The sequence below is a fragment of the Phodopus roborovskii genome, unplaced genomic scaffold (genome assembly GCF_943737965.1).
Source record: "Phodopus roborovskii unplaced genomic scaffold, PHOROB, whole genome shotgun sequence".
Taxonomy (NCBI): Eukaryota; Metazoa; Chordata; class Mammalia; order Rodentia; family Cricetidae; genus Phodopus; species Phodopus roborovskii.
Window position 1 is genome coordinate 15,626,392 of NW_026126461.1, and position 15,501 is coordinate 15,641,892.

The window sequence follows — 15,501 nt, forward strand, 5'->3', positions numbered from 1 at the left end:
CCCCGCTGGAGGTGGGTCACATGGCTTTTCCCACGCTAGCACTGGCTCAGGGTAGAAGCAAGATGCCCCTTCTGGGCCTCAGTTTCCTTGGAATAAAAAGGAAATTGGACTTGACAAGGTTTCCAAGCCATGGAGGGGAAGGCCATTTTCAGGGTTTCAAAAATTCTCAAGGGCGGCCAGTCTTTTTTCAGAGGTGACAAGGACCACAGTCTGAAGCCAGTGCAATCAATGGTGCACACCTTTTAGCACTTGGGAGGCAGAGAGGCGGGTGAATCTCTGTGAGGCTAGCCTGGTTAGCAAAAGTTCCAGTCAGTACAGCCTGGTCTACAAAACAAAACAAAAACCCTCTACTCTGGCTTCCTGGGGTCCAGAACAGTCTGCTGCACATGGGGACAGCCCCGCGCCGCCCCTCCTTCAATGGGACCCCTCCACATCCTTGTTTCGCATCCACAGGACAAATAGCGCAACAAAATGCTACTGGTGAAGGCGTAGCTCTCCCTTGGGAAGGAGACTACTGTGAACAGAGTGGCTTAGGAGGTGAGGGCTTCACTGACAGCCTCAAGCTCTGCTCCTCCGTTGCCCCCTGGCCCCCACCACGGGTTGCTGTGGAGAACCTCGCTGCAGCTCTTCCCCGCCCATCCCGGATAGGGTAGTGGGTTACAGACAGGATTCGGGACGGAGGCGAATACCTGCTCCAGGCGGCACTTCAGGACTGCCCACTCCACGTCCCAGGCAGCCTTGTCGCTGGCATACTGCTGCTGCAGGCGTAGACGGGCATGCTCGTCCTCCCGCAGCTCGGAACGGAAGTCCTCCAGCAGGGCCTTGAGGGCCCCGAACAGCTGCTGGTTTCCCACCGCCTGTGGGAGCAAAGGCAGCGAATGTCACAGAGGCGCTCGGCCAGCGGGGACTGGAGCACCTGCCAGGCTTCCAGCAGAAGGCACTTATGGGGTGGGGTCTACCCTGGCCAGAGACCTCCTGTAGGCCAAGGCTCTGAGCAGGCGTGTTCAGAGGCAGCATGGGTGCTCTCAAACCTGAGGGTTAGTTAGAATTAAGAAGTTGCCCAAGGCCACTGGGAGCCCTAGCAGCCAGCTTTCTGGACACACTGTGGGACTTTAGATATCCGGGCTGAGTTGGGCTGGCTGCTACACACCACTTCAGCGCCAGCTACTGGACTAGAAGCCATCAGCAAGGGCCTTGTGGCTCTCAGAGACTCCTGGTCACTAAGAGGCTAAGATAATGACAGGCAAGGCCGGGTAGGAAGGAGCTTTTGCTCAGCTTATTCACAGGGCATTGCTGATTCCAAGACTGAACTATTATTACCTTATTACTGTTGTGTTTCACATAAAAGCTACGAGGCTTTCCAGACCCTGCCCAGCCTTTGAAGGCACACTTCAAAACTGATTTCATGGGCACTGTTTCACAAAGCCTGGCACACAGCGCCTGTAATCCCAGCATGGGGAGAGTAAAGGAGAAGAAATGCCAGTTCCAGGCCAGCCTGGGCTACACAGTGAGAATCTGTCTCCTAGGAACCGAAGAGGGGAGAGAAAAAGTAGGAGAAAGTCTGTCTGAATTAAACACTCTCAGTCAATACGGCTCTTAGATAAAACGGGCGGCTATGACCGGATCTTTCCAGTTACACATAAAGCACCGAGTTCACGAGTCCTTGATGGATGCTCGTGGTGTGATTTACTCAGGAAACACAGGGAACTAAAAAACCAAGTCCCCCCTCACACATCTGAGTCCCCCCTCAGAGCATCAGAGCCCATGGGATCACACAGAATTCCTGGCACTCAGAATATTCACTCCCTGCTCAACTCAGCAAGTACACAGGTCCCGGCTCAGATTCTACGGGAAAGACCACCCCTCAATCACGTGCCTTCAACTCTCTATCAAAGGAAAGCTATGAAGGCGGGCCAGCACACAACAGCATGCTTACTGAAAACACTACAAACTCCACTGTGGGGTTCTCAGGTGCAAACCGCACAGGTGACAAAGTTGTGTCTCAGACACTTGTGGGCCCACTGACGACAAGAGGCTGCAGTGTCCAGGGGAAGACCTTCAGCCACCATCGCCGTGTGTGGTGCGCTTAGATTTAACAAAGGATTTTGATCACTGGCAGCACACTGATTACTGGAGGGGCATGGTTGTCCCCACAATTTATGAAGAAGCCACTGTGGTTGACTTTTGGCAGAGTGGTGAGGTGTATCACCATTTATTTCCCTTTTTAATTTTCTGACTGGGAACACCAAGCATGTACTTGTGACAAAAGGCGTTCGGAGTAAAGTCAGTTAACGTCTGAAAACTGTGGCAGTTAGGAAACTTTAAGCTCTACAGCCCCTCCAGCCATGTAACTGTTGCCCTGTCCTCATGAAGATGGATGGATGCTCATGGACACACAAGACTCCAAATCAAAAGGACCTACCGGGGACATAAGTGTAAACACAGGGGCAGCTGACCGGTACCAGGCGCTGCAACGGTCCTTTCGGAGACACGCGTCTTCAGAAGGATGCAGGGGGCGGCTCAAGGGTTAAGAGGATTGGTTGTTCTTCTAGTGGACCAGGGTTTGAGCCCAACAACCACATGGTGGCTCACAACCTTCTGTACCTTCGGTCCCAGGGATCCAACACCCCCTTCTGGTCTCTGTGAGTACTAAATGCACATGTGTGCATGTGGTGCGGGCAAATTACCCACCAGCATAAAAAACAAAGGCACATTTTCACATAGCATTTTCTGAAGAATGACGTGTTGTGAGAGACTTATTTTCACCTTTAGATCTTTAAATAAAAATCACTACCCTTTGAACCAAAAGAAATGTAGGTGGAAAATAACAGAGTAATTTTGATTCACTCTTTGGTGCCTGTCAGCTGCCCATTTACGTGGAAGAAAACGTAGTGAGCTGTGTAATACATGTAATCAACACTTCTCCACGAATCCCGAATCATGTGAAGGCTCGGCTTGCGATGGCACAGCGCCCGTAGCACATGAATACTAACATTAGAATCATGTGACCATTCAGCTTCCATGTCACATGGCCACTAAGGACATGACGATCAGGGCTTCACAGCCTCTCTGCAGATGGAAAATTTGCTTTCTCTGGGACTAAAGTGGGCACTTTCTGGCAGTGAATCGGACAAAAATTAAGCCTTAGTGTTTCTAGGTACACTTGGGCTTTTATGCACACACATAAATCCAGTAATGGCAGCCACTGCTACTTACCATTTCTTCCTTTTACTTGTTCTACGTGCATGTGTGTTTAGCCTGCATATATGTCAGTGTGCCACACGCATAGTTAACATGTGGCTATGAACCGCCACATGGGTACCGGGAATCAAACCTGGGTCTTCTGGAAGAACAGGAGACACTCTTAACCGTTAAGCCGTCTCTCCCCTACTTATCATTTCCATGGGCCAGGGTGTGTGCTAACTTATCCATCCACATGACATGTTATTTCCCATCAATCTTGATGTATTTTATGGAGGAAGAACCAAAGCTCAGAACAAACACGCTAGGCTCCGCCCTCTAGAATATAACTTAGGTCATCTCTACCGATGACGGACAAGCCAAGCCAGAAACTAAAACATCGCGTTACAATGTGCTCAGCTGTTTTCATTTTGTTGGGGGAGCCATCCTATCTCTGAGAAACTGTAGTCTCCCTCATTAAGGGAAATAATAACACTTGAGCCAACGAAAAAAGTCACCTTTCCCGTGTCTTGTAGATACCTTTTGCTAGGTTAGGTTTCAGGGTAGAAAGATGACCCAAAGCAAGGCAAAAGGCGAATGTGTCAATCCCAGGAGGCCTACAGACTGATGGCTCTGGTCCACAAAGACTTGTCCTTCTGGAAAATCATTGGGACACAAGAGCTTTTTGAGCCTTTCATGCCAGAGCCGAGCTGTGTATTTTTTCTTTCATTTATTTATTTATGTATTTTTGGTTTATGTATTTCATTACAGGTGAGTTTTAACCCAAACAAAACAAAACCACACGATTTCCCAAATCTCTTCAAACTGGATGGTTGATACCAATGTGTTACTGTTTCCTGCCCCTTCACTTAAGGGTGTCACAGCTCATCTCTCCTGGAGGGAGCAATTTACAAGTCCATAACTGAGGTCTGTGCTTACCGGTCATACTTTATGACGGGATCAAGGTTGGCTTTCAGTTCTCCAGATTGCTTTGCAAGCCTGTGGTGCATTCAGAGCAAGCACAGGTGTGGGGGGGTGGGGGGTGGGGAGGATGGATAAGGTCATATATACCAAGATAAGTGTGATGACATCCCATCCATGGTTTCAGAATCTGAGACTTCTGAGATCTATGCATCACATGAAGTTGTAAGTATGTGAAGAGCAAAGCCACCATGAACCATGAACTCTGCCTGGCTTACCCCTGGGCCATTCATTACCTCAGGGACTGGGTTTAATCTAAGGGAGAGTGGGATACACCGACCTGCCACTGTGGGGTGGCCTGTAGAATGCCAATCACAAAGCAGCCATGATAGCTTCTGTCTATTTATTTATTTCAGCTATTCACAGCCCAGGGGAGTCTCACAACGCTGGGGGAGCTGCCCGGATGGCCTGACCCATGCACGGCCAGTTTCCATTTGACAGAGATGAGAGGGTAGCTTTCGTGGTGTTCAGTAAGAGCAAACAGATCAATTCCAGGCAGTCCACCTATTGGCAGGAAACCCCAAACAAGACCGTAAAACCACAGATCTGCCTATCAGCAACAGTTTCCTAAGTAAGCCTTTTTCCTAAGTAGCAGAGACACAACAAAGACCAACTGTGTGTGATTCTGTGCTCTGGTCTGTCTGCTTTGGTCTGGTTTGCTCTGGTCTGGCTTCCAGCTAAGCTACAGAAATATCAGGGTCTACAGAATAAACCAGGCCATACTACACAAAGCCCAAATGTAAACACTTTCTAGACTCAAGAGGGGAACTTTTTAAAGATTGAACTTTTTTAGGGACTGAAGCCAGGGCCTTGTGCATTTGAGGCAAGTGCCCTACTATTGAACTACATCTACAGCCTCAGTCACTGAGGTCTATTGTTTGTTTTTTTAGACAAATGTTGCTATGTAGTACAGGTTGGCTCTAACCTGAAATCCTCCCGCCTCAGCTTCCTGAATAAGAGTGGTGGTTCATAGTCCTGATTCATAGTTCTGACATGCTAATCTTATCTATTAGAAGTGCTTTTTCTAGAAGTTTCTTTGTCTTGGGAGGGGAAAAAGAAAGAGGCAGCATGAACAGCTAGAAAACAAGGCTTCAAGTACTAGAGTTGGTCAAAGCCTATTAGTGGAAGGCCAGCTTTGGTGGCAGCCTCTTATGGCATTTAACACTGGGGCTGGACTGGGGACAAAGGACCTTAGCATCAGGATGAAGCCTTAGAGCTTAATGTGAAACCACATTTATTAAGTTATTACTGTGAATCTTATGTTAGGTTCGCCACATTCACAGTACAAACTGTGTCATATCTCTGAATGCCAGAGTAACTTCCCTTTAATTCATTATTCTAATGCCAGGAAAACAAGCTCTTTTCTCTCTAGCCATGCAAGACATCCCAGGACCACAGGGTCCCAATACTGGCAACATGAATCACTTGTGTCTCAGATCTTGGTTTCAGGAATTACGAAGAAGAGTATGAAATTCACAAACAGCCTCAGGAATGCTGGCCTCAAATGGTCACCGGTAGCTGACAGCCTAGAGCTTGATGTGAGCGATACAGCAATAGATTCTCTCCTCTGCTCAGCCACAGCTGCAGCTTGAAAGAAGATGAAAGCTCATACTATGCAGAAAGTCACTGCCATGGGATGATGTAACTAAAGACTAGGAGACAGGGAACATTGGCACAGCCAAATGTTTGCCAAACGGATGGATTTTGCTTCTAACCTGCACTCAGTGTGAGTCTGTAATTTGGTATTTTTTTAAACATCTCTGCATATGATAAATGTTGCCATCTACAGCATTCTGCGGTGAGAATGTGCAGAAAGATACAAACACACAACTGGCCCCCAGAAATGTTACTTTTTGTTACTTGCTTGGGAAAGCAGACTGGCTGTGCTTCCCATGCTATGTATCGAGGCTCTCCCAGCTTGGAGGGGCCATGCTCTGCCTAGGAGCTCTTTAAAGCATATCTAGCAGCTCTTGCATGCAGGCTGCCCAGCTAACAACCGTGCCACTCCCAGACAGGAGAATCTTCTAACGGAGAATGTTCAGTCTCAGCCAGCCAGCTGTCGGGTAGAGCTCATTAATCTCCTGTCTTCTTCCGAATGGCACTATGCACCCATTCGCTTTCACAGCTGAGGGCTGGCAGATTCAATGAGATACAGACCTAATCCTGACATGCGCACTCCCCCATCAGCCCATCCTCCAGCACGCTGCACCCAGTGGAAACTCACACGTCTGGCCTACTTTTAAGAGTAACCCCAGAAGAGAGGGGAGATAAACACTTAAACCCTCTGATGGGTGGTTCCGGCTCATTGACTTTACATTACTTTTCACCCCAAAGGGTAACATTTTCCATGACTGCTTAGAAAACCAGATGTGTTGCACCTCCTTCCCTTTTCCAAAGCCTTTGGATGCGCTCCTGGGAGATGCCCAGCACATGATTTCAGTTCTGGCACGTCTGTCTGTCTATTGATAGGAGCCAATCACGGACGCTGCAGAGCACTAACTGACAATACCTCTTTTCAAAACAAGAAAATACCTACACTTTAAAGCTTTGTTCATAATTTGTAACATTCTAGTTTCTAACTAGATCACTGCTGGAAAACTTATTCCATGACCTCAGATCTCCCCAGGGATTCTGGCGCACTGACGCACTTCCTGATGACTCCGAGGAGAGGCCCCTTTGAAAGTTATTATCCCCATCCTGAGTCACATTGTTCAGGGAAAACGAAGGTGGGTGGGGTGTAGACAAGCGTCCTGATTTGAACATGAACAGAAAGTAACATCTCCTTAGCCTGCACTGCAAAAGGCAAAAGATAGCACTTTCTCATTGGAATTCTGCACCGGAGGCCTGCCAGCAGCCATCTCCACTTGACCCACACCACTTTGGGCACAGGGGACAGATGAGAAGCAGCAGCTGCTGAACAGGATTGCAGGAGTAATCCAGGATGCCTGTGGCTGGAAGGCTGGGTCATGCCCAATGCCAAAATCTGCACCCTTACACCAGAAAGCAAGCCCCCTGAGCGGGGACACCAAGCTTTGTGTAGGAGCCCTCTGAAAAGCCAAGCAGGCTCAGGGAAGTACTTGGAGAGCTACCTCAGGTTCGAAAGGAATGCAAAACAAATAACTAACATAATAAAGCTTACCTTATCAATGGTGTGTTTGGGGGATTTGGCTTTCAGGGTTTCTTTGTGGCACTCACTGCAGTACATGTAGTAATGTCACAAGTCCACTGCTCTCTACGCACACTATGACTTTTTCCCCAAAGTGTCACCACGTGTTTTCATCTGGGTGTGTGTTTAAAGAGAAACGTGAAATACTTTGGGCATGATACTTCTGTATTTTTCCTTACAAACTATGTTACCAGTGCAGAGCCCTTGGCAATGACTATTCAGTTAAACACCAACCAAAGGGCCCTGCAAGGTTGTCCCCTGGCTGTGATAAAAATGAGTGGCCTCTCTGCTTAGAAATCTGTCTAAGGAATAGCTTTCTTCTGAGGCCAATTTTCTGCATCCGAGGAGGCACGAATACTCTGATAGACTTGATCTTACAGTGGCCCTGAGTTATGGGTTAGCCAAGTGAATAGATGAGCTGACATTGGAGTGAAGGGGCGAAAAGCCCGACGGCTAGCAACACTGTGGCCCCACCCCCACAACTCTATTCCCCAATACTGACAGGTGCTCACGTCAGTGAGGACTTCTCTGCAGCCAGGAACACCAACATCAGGAGTAAGATGGCAGAGATGTGGCCTAGCAGTCACCTGCGGGTACAGAACGCCGGGCTTAGGGTAGGCACCCACCTGCCTGTTGAGGGGTCCCCCATCTGCACTCTGCAGCCGCGATCCATTGTCACTGGTCTGAACTGGAGAGTGTGGGGCATGCTCTCCCACGGGAAGGCCGCAGCCTCGGTCAGCGTCCTCGTGGTCTGTTCCATCTGTCTGGTGACCCCCGGGGATGACCAGCTCAGCAAATGGGGGCGCACTCTCTGGATGTTCACTCTGAAAGCAGCACACAAGACGATCACAACTTTGCTCACACTCTTCTATTCTACACACTGGCGTTTCCCCTGCGACGGCGTCTCTTTATGGGAGCAGCTCAGCCGTGCCTGTGAGAAACGGAACTGCTGGTCCCACACACTGGAACTCTGTGTGGCCTGCCCGGTAACCGAACCGCTCACCTGCAGCTGAGCCCCTAGGCGGCTAGCTTCACTCACTGCCCTTCTTACACTTCAGCAGCAGAAGTGCTCCAAGCATTAGAAAAGGTTAATTCTTTGTAAATGATGATTGCTCGCGGTGGCAGTTTTATAAATGACAGGAGGAGGAATTCCAGTGTACTGGTCAACAAGAAACCTCACAACCACATCTAGGCTTTGCTTAACCATGTTCTTCCAAACCATGGACCCTGGGAACCTGGCTGAATGGTTTAATGACGCTCTTCCAGCTGAGGAGAATTACCATTGGCACGCGGTGTTCACGAGAGTCAAAAGCAGACAAAAGGGTTCCTTCAGCAGCAGCTCGGGGCTCCATCTACTCACAACGCCAGAGCGGCTGAATCAGTAGCTTGTGTGGCCGCAGGGGCCGCCCACACCGTGTGTAACCGGACTTTGACAAGGTCAAGGCTGGGGAACAGACGGGAGGCGCAAGCCACAGGGCACTGTGACTCAGTGACAAGTCAGGAGGCTGAGGTGCAAGAACTTCTGCGTTCAAAGCCAGCCTAGGCCACATACATACAAAGATCCCATTTCACAGACAAAAACCTAAGGGGCATGAGGAATGGCTCGGGGGCTAAGGACACTGACTGCTCTTGCACAGAGAGGGACCTGGGCTTAGTCCCCAGCACCCACAAGGTTGCTCACAATCGTAACTCCAGTTCCAGAGGGACCCGACGCCCCCTTGTGGTCTCTGTAGCCCCCCCCCCCCGGGCACATACATGGTGCACAAGACACCTGTATACCAAACAAACAAAACCAAATAGAAAGCCACAAACCCTGCTCTCCAAATCAAGGGATTGAGACACATGGCGTGAGCACACACAAATGTCAGAGGTGACAAAGTGACCCGCGTGACCTCTACATCCCTCCAGCGCGTGGGAATACGTGCAAGGACAGGAAACATTTGTGCACCAGCTTTTATAAACCAGTGAGTTTGAGCGACACAGCGAAGACCCCGGGTGATGACTGTAAAGATTTATATCCATCCACAGCAAAGGGGATGTGAGTAAAAACCGTCCCAGGGTGGAATTAAAGACCTCAGAGCTCTTAGAACCAAGTCCAGCTACAGCACCCGCTCGTTTCCCGGCATGCTGGGACAGGCCACTCTGTTTCCCTGGCTTGGATTGATATCGAAGGGTAAGTAAAAAAAAAAAAAACAAAAACCAAAAGGAGACAAGGGGTGGCACGGTGGTGTGGGGGTGTCCAGGGTAAACAGATGTGCATTAAATGGGCCGCATGGGTGGGGGCGTTACCTCCGTGAGGTCCTCTCCTCCCTCCTCCATCTGCTTCCCCTGTCTCCAGTGTTTCAGCAGCCACCTCAGCTTAACATAGAAAAGGAAGATGTTCTGCTTCAAGGACCGGAGCTCCTGCTGCAGCAGGTTCTTCTCGTCACTCCAGCTCCGCTTGTGGAGGGTGTTCTGCAAGGCCAGGCTGTGCATCTCCAGCTCTTTCCACCGCAGGGCATAGAGGTGGTCCTCCTCCATCTTGAACAGAATTGAGAGGAAGCTATGAAGAGCAGTCAGCCCCATGTGCCATCCAAACCCAACCAAGGTTCTCAAGAGCCATGTACTGTCCAACCCCATGGTTCACAGGGGATGTGAGGCACCGGAGTTCTGAAAAGTTTAGGGCGATCGACGACCCGATGTACAAACCCTCTTGAATTTCGTGATTTAGAAGCAAGTGCTATTGCAGAAGAAGGGATTGAAACCATCTTCATTGTCAACCTCTCTCCGTGCTTTTTAGATATTTCCAACCCTCATCAGGAAAATGTTATTTGAATGCATGGCTTGCGATGGACTCGGACACCGTTTAAGGAGACCGCACTTCCCCTGGGTGCCTGCGCTTGGCACATAAGGACTCGTTACTATGGCAGAGATGAAAAGTCAGAAATTCACCCCTTACTTCCTGAGGTTTCTGGCTTCTCTCAAGCCCTGGTAGAGAACACTGAGGCAATGGAAGACCTAGTGTGCACTGGGAAGTTCCTGAGTGTGCAGGACTCAACTGCACAGGCCTGCAAGCAAGTGCGATGGCCTGCTTCCAGGCTTTAGACTTAGCGTGCCCATTCGATATGCTCACCGCTTAGGGAAACAAGCAACACTGGAGAATTAAGTCAGGGTCTCACTATGGCCTTCAGACTGCCTTCCTTCTGCTGGGTTAAAGGCCAATCCTTTGCCCCACCCTTCAAAGTAGCTGGGCCCACAGGAACTACAGACACATGCCACCACACCTGGCTGAGGCCTTCTTTCCTTCCTTCCTTCCTGTTTTACATTTATATGGAGCTCTTCTGAGCAGCAAGCAATTATTGTATTACTGTATCAGTACTAAGCAAAATGGAGGAGCAAATAAAATCTTATTTTGCAGATAAAGACTCAAGATAACCTTCACTGTAGTAGAAGTGATACAGGAAACCAAAGGCTTCTGAAGCAGACCAAACCCAGGGTTAGGAATGGCGGCCATTCCACTGCCTTCCGACTTAACGCTTACATCAAAGGCCAAGGAAGTGGTTTTCCCATAAAACACTAGATTAAACCTCGAGAACCATAGGAGTCTAACGACGGCTGCCTGGTGGAGACAACAATATGGCTGATGTCTTCTGAGAAGGTCCACATGGCTATGCAGGGACCTTCACCTGCTTGGATTTCAAGCTGGAAGGGGAAACTCCTCAACACTCCTCAGAGTCACAATGCTGGTTATCCAGGTAGGGGGCGATGGCACCGAGTTGGGAAGAGCTTGGCGCACTGGGGACCCAGCTCTGCAGCTCCTCATCCCAGCTACCTCTGTGGGAAGCAGCAGCTTCTTCCACGATGCTGTGGAAAGGTCCGGGCCTCTGAGGGGCTGTGCTGGCGCCAGGCAGTACCCTATCCAGACCCTGGGAACCTGCGGGCCTCCCCGCTCCCCTGTCGGTCTGCTTTCTCCGGTTAGGCGCCTCTAGAGCTCAGAGCTTGGCCTTTAGCTCTCTGTCCCTCCCCTCCTCAAGAAGCTGAAAGATAGCGCCTCCTCCTGGAAGCCTTTTCAACACACTCCTTTATGGTAGGCCTGGATGCTGTGCACAGCCACTGTGTCAACAGCTTCTCCAGTGACGGCCTCTCCTTTTGTGGGGCAATGAAAACGCCTGCACGTGTGTGCATTGCACGTGTGTGCATTGCACTTGTGTGCGTCGCACGTGTGTGCGTCGCACGTGTGTGCATATGTGCGTGGGGGGGCCGTTTTCTCTCTTATGTAATCCTCTCTCTTTGGTAATACGTGAACCGTCGCCTCTGCACGAAACGTTTGGAAAGGAGTGTGCAGCCGAGGAGGACACAGCGGGAACACTTATGACTGTGGCTTCCAACTCTGCACTTTCAAGGCTGCAAGGTACAGCAGACACTCCCTCAATCAGCCTGTGACCCGCGCAGCACACATTCCCAGCCAAAACAAATTCTTGGAGGTACGGAATGACTCATTGTGCATAGTATATGGGTTTTGGAACATCAAGGTTTGTTATTCGATGATGCCAACTGCTCTGTTTTGCTTCCTGTTGAAGCCACAGCTCTCCCCTAAGGAGAGAAGAGCAGATGTGGGAATTCTGCACCCAGGTACCCGCTCACAACTTAATTAGATGGAAGGAGGCAGTGCAGTGTTCCCGGACGCCCAGGACGGGAACACCTGAGTCTGGGAACCCCTTAGTGGGTCAAGGATAATTAGCCTGCAACACTGTGGTTATTTTAAAAATAACCACAAGTTAATCAGGCCATAGCTAGATTAATGGTAGTTTTTTTTTTTTTTTTTTTTTTTTTTTTTTAAGACAACACTTTAGGGTGAGTCGATGTTTCTATCGGATAAGTCCCTTCACAGGGACAGAAATGCAGCCTGATCACATGTAAAGCCCTTGTTTCGTGTTAGTTTACTGCAAAAGTTCAACTAGACCTGAACACTACATTTCTCCCTATCCAAGGTTTTGCTTTCTGTGGTTTGTTGTCTGTGGGCCAATTCCTCCACAAATATTAAATAGGGAGCCCTCCCCCCCAAAAGCTAATTTATCCACCTTAAATGTTTACCGCAGGATATTGTTATAATGGTTTAGTTCATCTCTACCATGCATGATTTGCAAGTTAAACAATACAGGAATAAACATCGTATGAGAGGCTTGATACTCTTTGTGGTTTCAGGCATCTATGGAATGTTCTAGCATGGCCCCTCTGAGGATCAGGAGAGAGAACATTACTGAGAAACGTGCTACAGAGTGGAGGACAGTTTTCCCTGAAGCATCTAAGCGGGGACCACTCCGCTGAGTGGCCTATCTATGTGCCTGCGGGTCTTGGCACCTGCATGCAACGGACAGCGTTATTTTAAAATGCACCGTGGCGCTGCTGCGAGGGCCTCTGCAGTCCTCAAAGCAGGCATGCTGGAATCCGCATGGAATATTTACCTTACGGATCTTGTTTGTGTACGTCTCTGCCTCCTCTTGATGCAGTCTGGCCGCCTGCGCGAGCTGACCCTGTAGCTCTTCTACCGACACACTCTGCTCAGGTAAAGCGGGGGAGCCCCTGAGCTGATTGGCAGGATAAAGGAAGCGTTTAGTGGAAGTGAGAACTCTGCCTCGGGGGATGACGCAGGACACACAGCTGTACAGGGTGACACACACGGGGGACATGGCAGAGTGTCTGCAGCAGTGAAGTGAGCACACAACCTCCCCAGGGCTTTGCACAGTGTCCTGTCCTGCTGTCCTGGCTTCCATGGCTGTCTGAACTGCTCTGTGTCCTTTTATGTAGGTGAGGCAGCGGGAACCTTTAACCACGCACGGCCAGAAACCAGCCAAGGAAAAAAAGGTTAGTCAGGGTGGGCCAGAAGGCTCTCCGCTACCACAGCGGCTTCTAACATTCAAGTAGAAGGGCCCGGTGACCACACCTCCGTTCAACGTGGCCACCACCATAGTCAGCAGCCTAGATTTCACTCCCCTGAGCTAACAGGGGCCTTCTTAGGGGATCCAGCTCATCTGGCCATATGATTGCATACTGGGGACTTCCCCACCCCACCAAAGGTGCCTTTAATCCCACAGCGTGGTCATGGTCACTCAGAGTAGGTATGGCTCCTTCCAGGACAGACACCTGCTCTTAAGATTCTCTGTGTCACACCACGTCCAAGGACCACCCAGATCTATTAATACTACACTCCATCCTAGGGACAGGCCAAGGGATCTGTACCACTGTCCTTATTGATAAAGCTTATACTTTATGACCAATGGCCATGAGAGATTATTCATTATTTTTTGAAGGAATGTTTTATTAAAATCTGAGGCACCATTGAAATTTAAGTAAAATGTTTTCCCACTAAGTCTGTGCTACTTAAAGGCAGGCAATTAAAAACAAAACAAGAAAGAAAGAAAGAAAGAAAGAAAGAAAGAAAGAAAGAAAGAAAGGGAAAGAAAGGAAGGAAGGAAGGAAGGAAGAAAGGAAGGAAGAAAGAAAGGGTAAGGAAAGAAAAAAAAAATCAGGACAGGGTCTATGTAACCAGGCCGGCCTTGAACTCTATATGTATTCCAGGCCGGCCTTGAACTCACAGAGACCCTCCTGCTTCTTCCTGCAAAGGAGCGTGCCACTACACATGGCTGGGTAGGTAGGTGGTTTTATAAACTAGGACCTCGCGTGGACTTTTGTAATAAAGACATGGTATCTCACTGGCCCCTTCTGCCTGCCTTTAATTAATTTCTACTTCTCGCTGAGAAAACTGTTCTAGATGTTGGTGTTACTCGGCTTGTCATTGGGCGAAGACCACACCCCCAGGAAAGAAAATACAGAACTCAAACAGGCAAGCATGGAGGCAGAGAAAGCTAGACACTGGGGGTTTGACGCCTTTGCAGTACACTTGGGAGGTCCAAAAGACTTAAAGTCACCGGAATGGTAATGTCTGCCCTTAACCCTAACACTCCTAACACTTGGAAGGGAGGCAGAGGCAGCTATTCTGGTTTTACATAGTGAATTCCTCTTTGAGTTTATCATGATGGCTAACTTCAATTCTAATGTCTCAATTTCTTTTAAAGTATGTGCCAACTTGTGTAGCAACATCTTACTCTTCCCTCATGCCTGTCCGGAGCAGTGTGCAACACACTCAACGCTCATCGCCCACTTGATAATGCCATTTGCCGTCTGAAGTTCTCAGTCGGACCCTGCTCTTGGCTTACTCACACTCTCCTTCTTACCCATTTGCTTCTTTTGAAGTTTGCTATTTTTATAAATAAAAACTCTCCGCCCATTTCATACGCCTGTCCTCTGTGTTTCCCGCCACACACTTGTCTTCCCAACACTTTCCACTGTCCTGTCGTTCTTCGGAAATCAGTTTTGTTTGCTGTGTGAGGCTGCAGGGTTATTTCCCTGCTCTAACTGGTGGACATTTTTCTCAACTGTGTGTGTGAGCCCCTTCCCCCTCAGTGGGCTTTTATTGAGTGGTCCTGCATACGGCTTGGTTGAGAGCGTGAGTGTGATTGATTACAAGTTGACTTTGTGCTTGCCAAAGGCATCGTTTTAGACATAAGCCTTGGGGATTCTTAGAACAAACTGGTAACGTAAGTTCGGATCTTGGTCCTGAGTATGGTCGGCTGGGGTTCCTTTTCTTCCCAACCCCACAGCCTGTGCTGGTGGACAGGTCCTTCTTTCCTTGCTTCTGCCTACCAACCTGTAGGCACATTTTTTCCCTCATTGATGTTGGCCCCTGTCAACCCCTGACTTCTGTTCCCTCGGAGCTACCGAAGCCAGTGGTCACCGCTGTGGGCAACTACCATCCGAAACCGCATGTGTCTAGGCCGGATACTGCTCTCTGTCCTCCTCGGCGTGAGCTCCAACTCTAGAAGATAGCTGGGGACTCACTATTCAGGTGGATATTTTAGATACATATTTTTAAATGGAGATATTTACTTATATATGTGTGCCTGTGTGAATTCATGCGCCTGGATATGAAGATGCCTGCACAGGCCAGAAGAGGGTGTCAGTTTCTCTGGAAGTGGCATTGCACTTGATTGACAGTTGCTCAATGTGGGTGGCTGGGAACCAAACCCAGGCTCTCTGGAGGAGCAGCAAGTGCTGTGGACTGCTAAGGCGTCTCCCCAGCCCTGGAATGCTTTGTATTTTATATGGTGTAATTGGGTACTTACTATTCTGTGAAC

General features: G+C 49.2%; 1 protein-coding gene across 1 annotated transcript in view; it reads right to left on the bottom strand.

Moving 5' to 3' along the window:
• The window catches only part of Mtcl1 (microtubule crosslinking factor 1), a 105,562-nt gene that overhangs the window by 18,696 nt on the left and 71,365 nt on the right, over positions 1-15,501 (bottom strand). Inside the window, exons 7-10 of the mRNA XM_051190899.1 lie at positions 12,772-12,894; positions 9,617-9,847; positions 7,954-8,151; positions 690-857 (exon numbers count right to left, since the gene is read on the bottom strand). Of these exons, the coding sequence (XP_051046856.1) occupies positions 690-857; positions 7,954-8,151; positions 9,617-9,847; positions 12,772-12,894 (720 nt within the window). The remainder of the gene's footprint in view (positions 1-689; positions 858-7,953; positions 8,152-9,616; positions 9,848-12,771; positions 12,895-15,501) is intronic.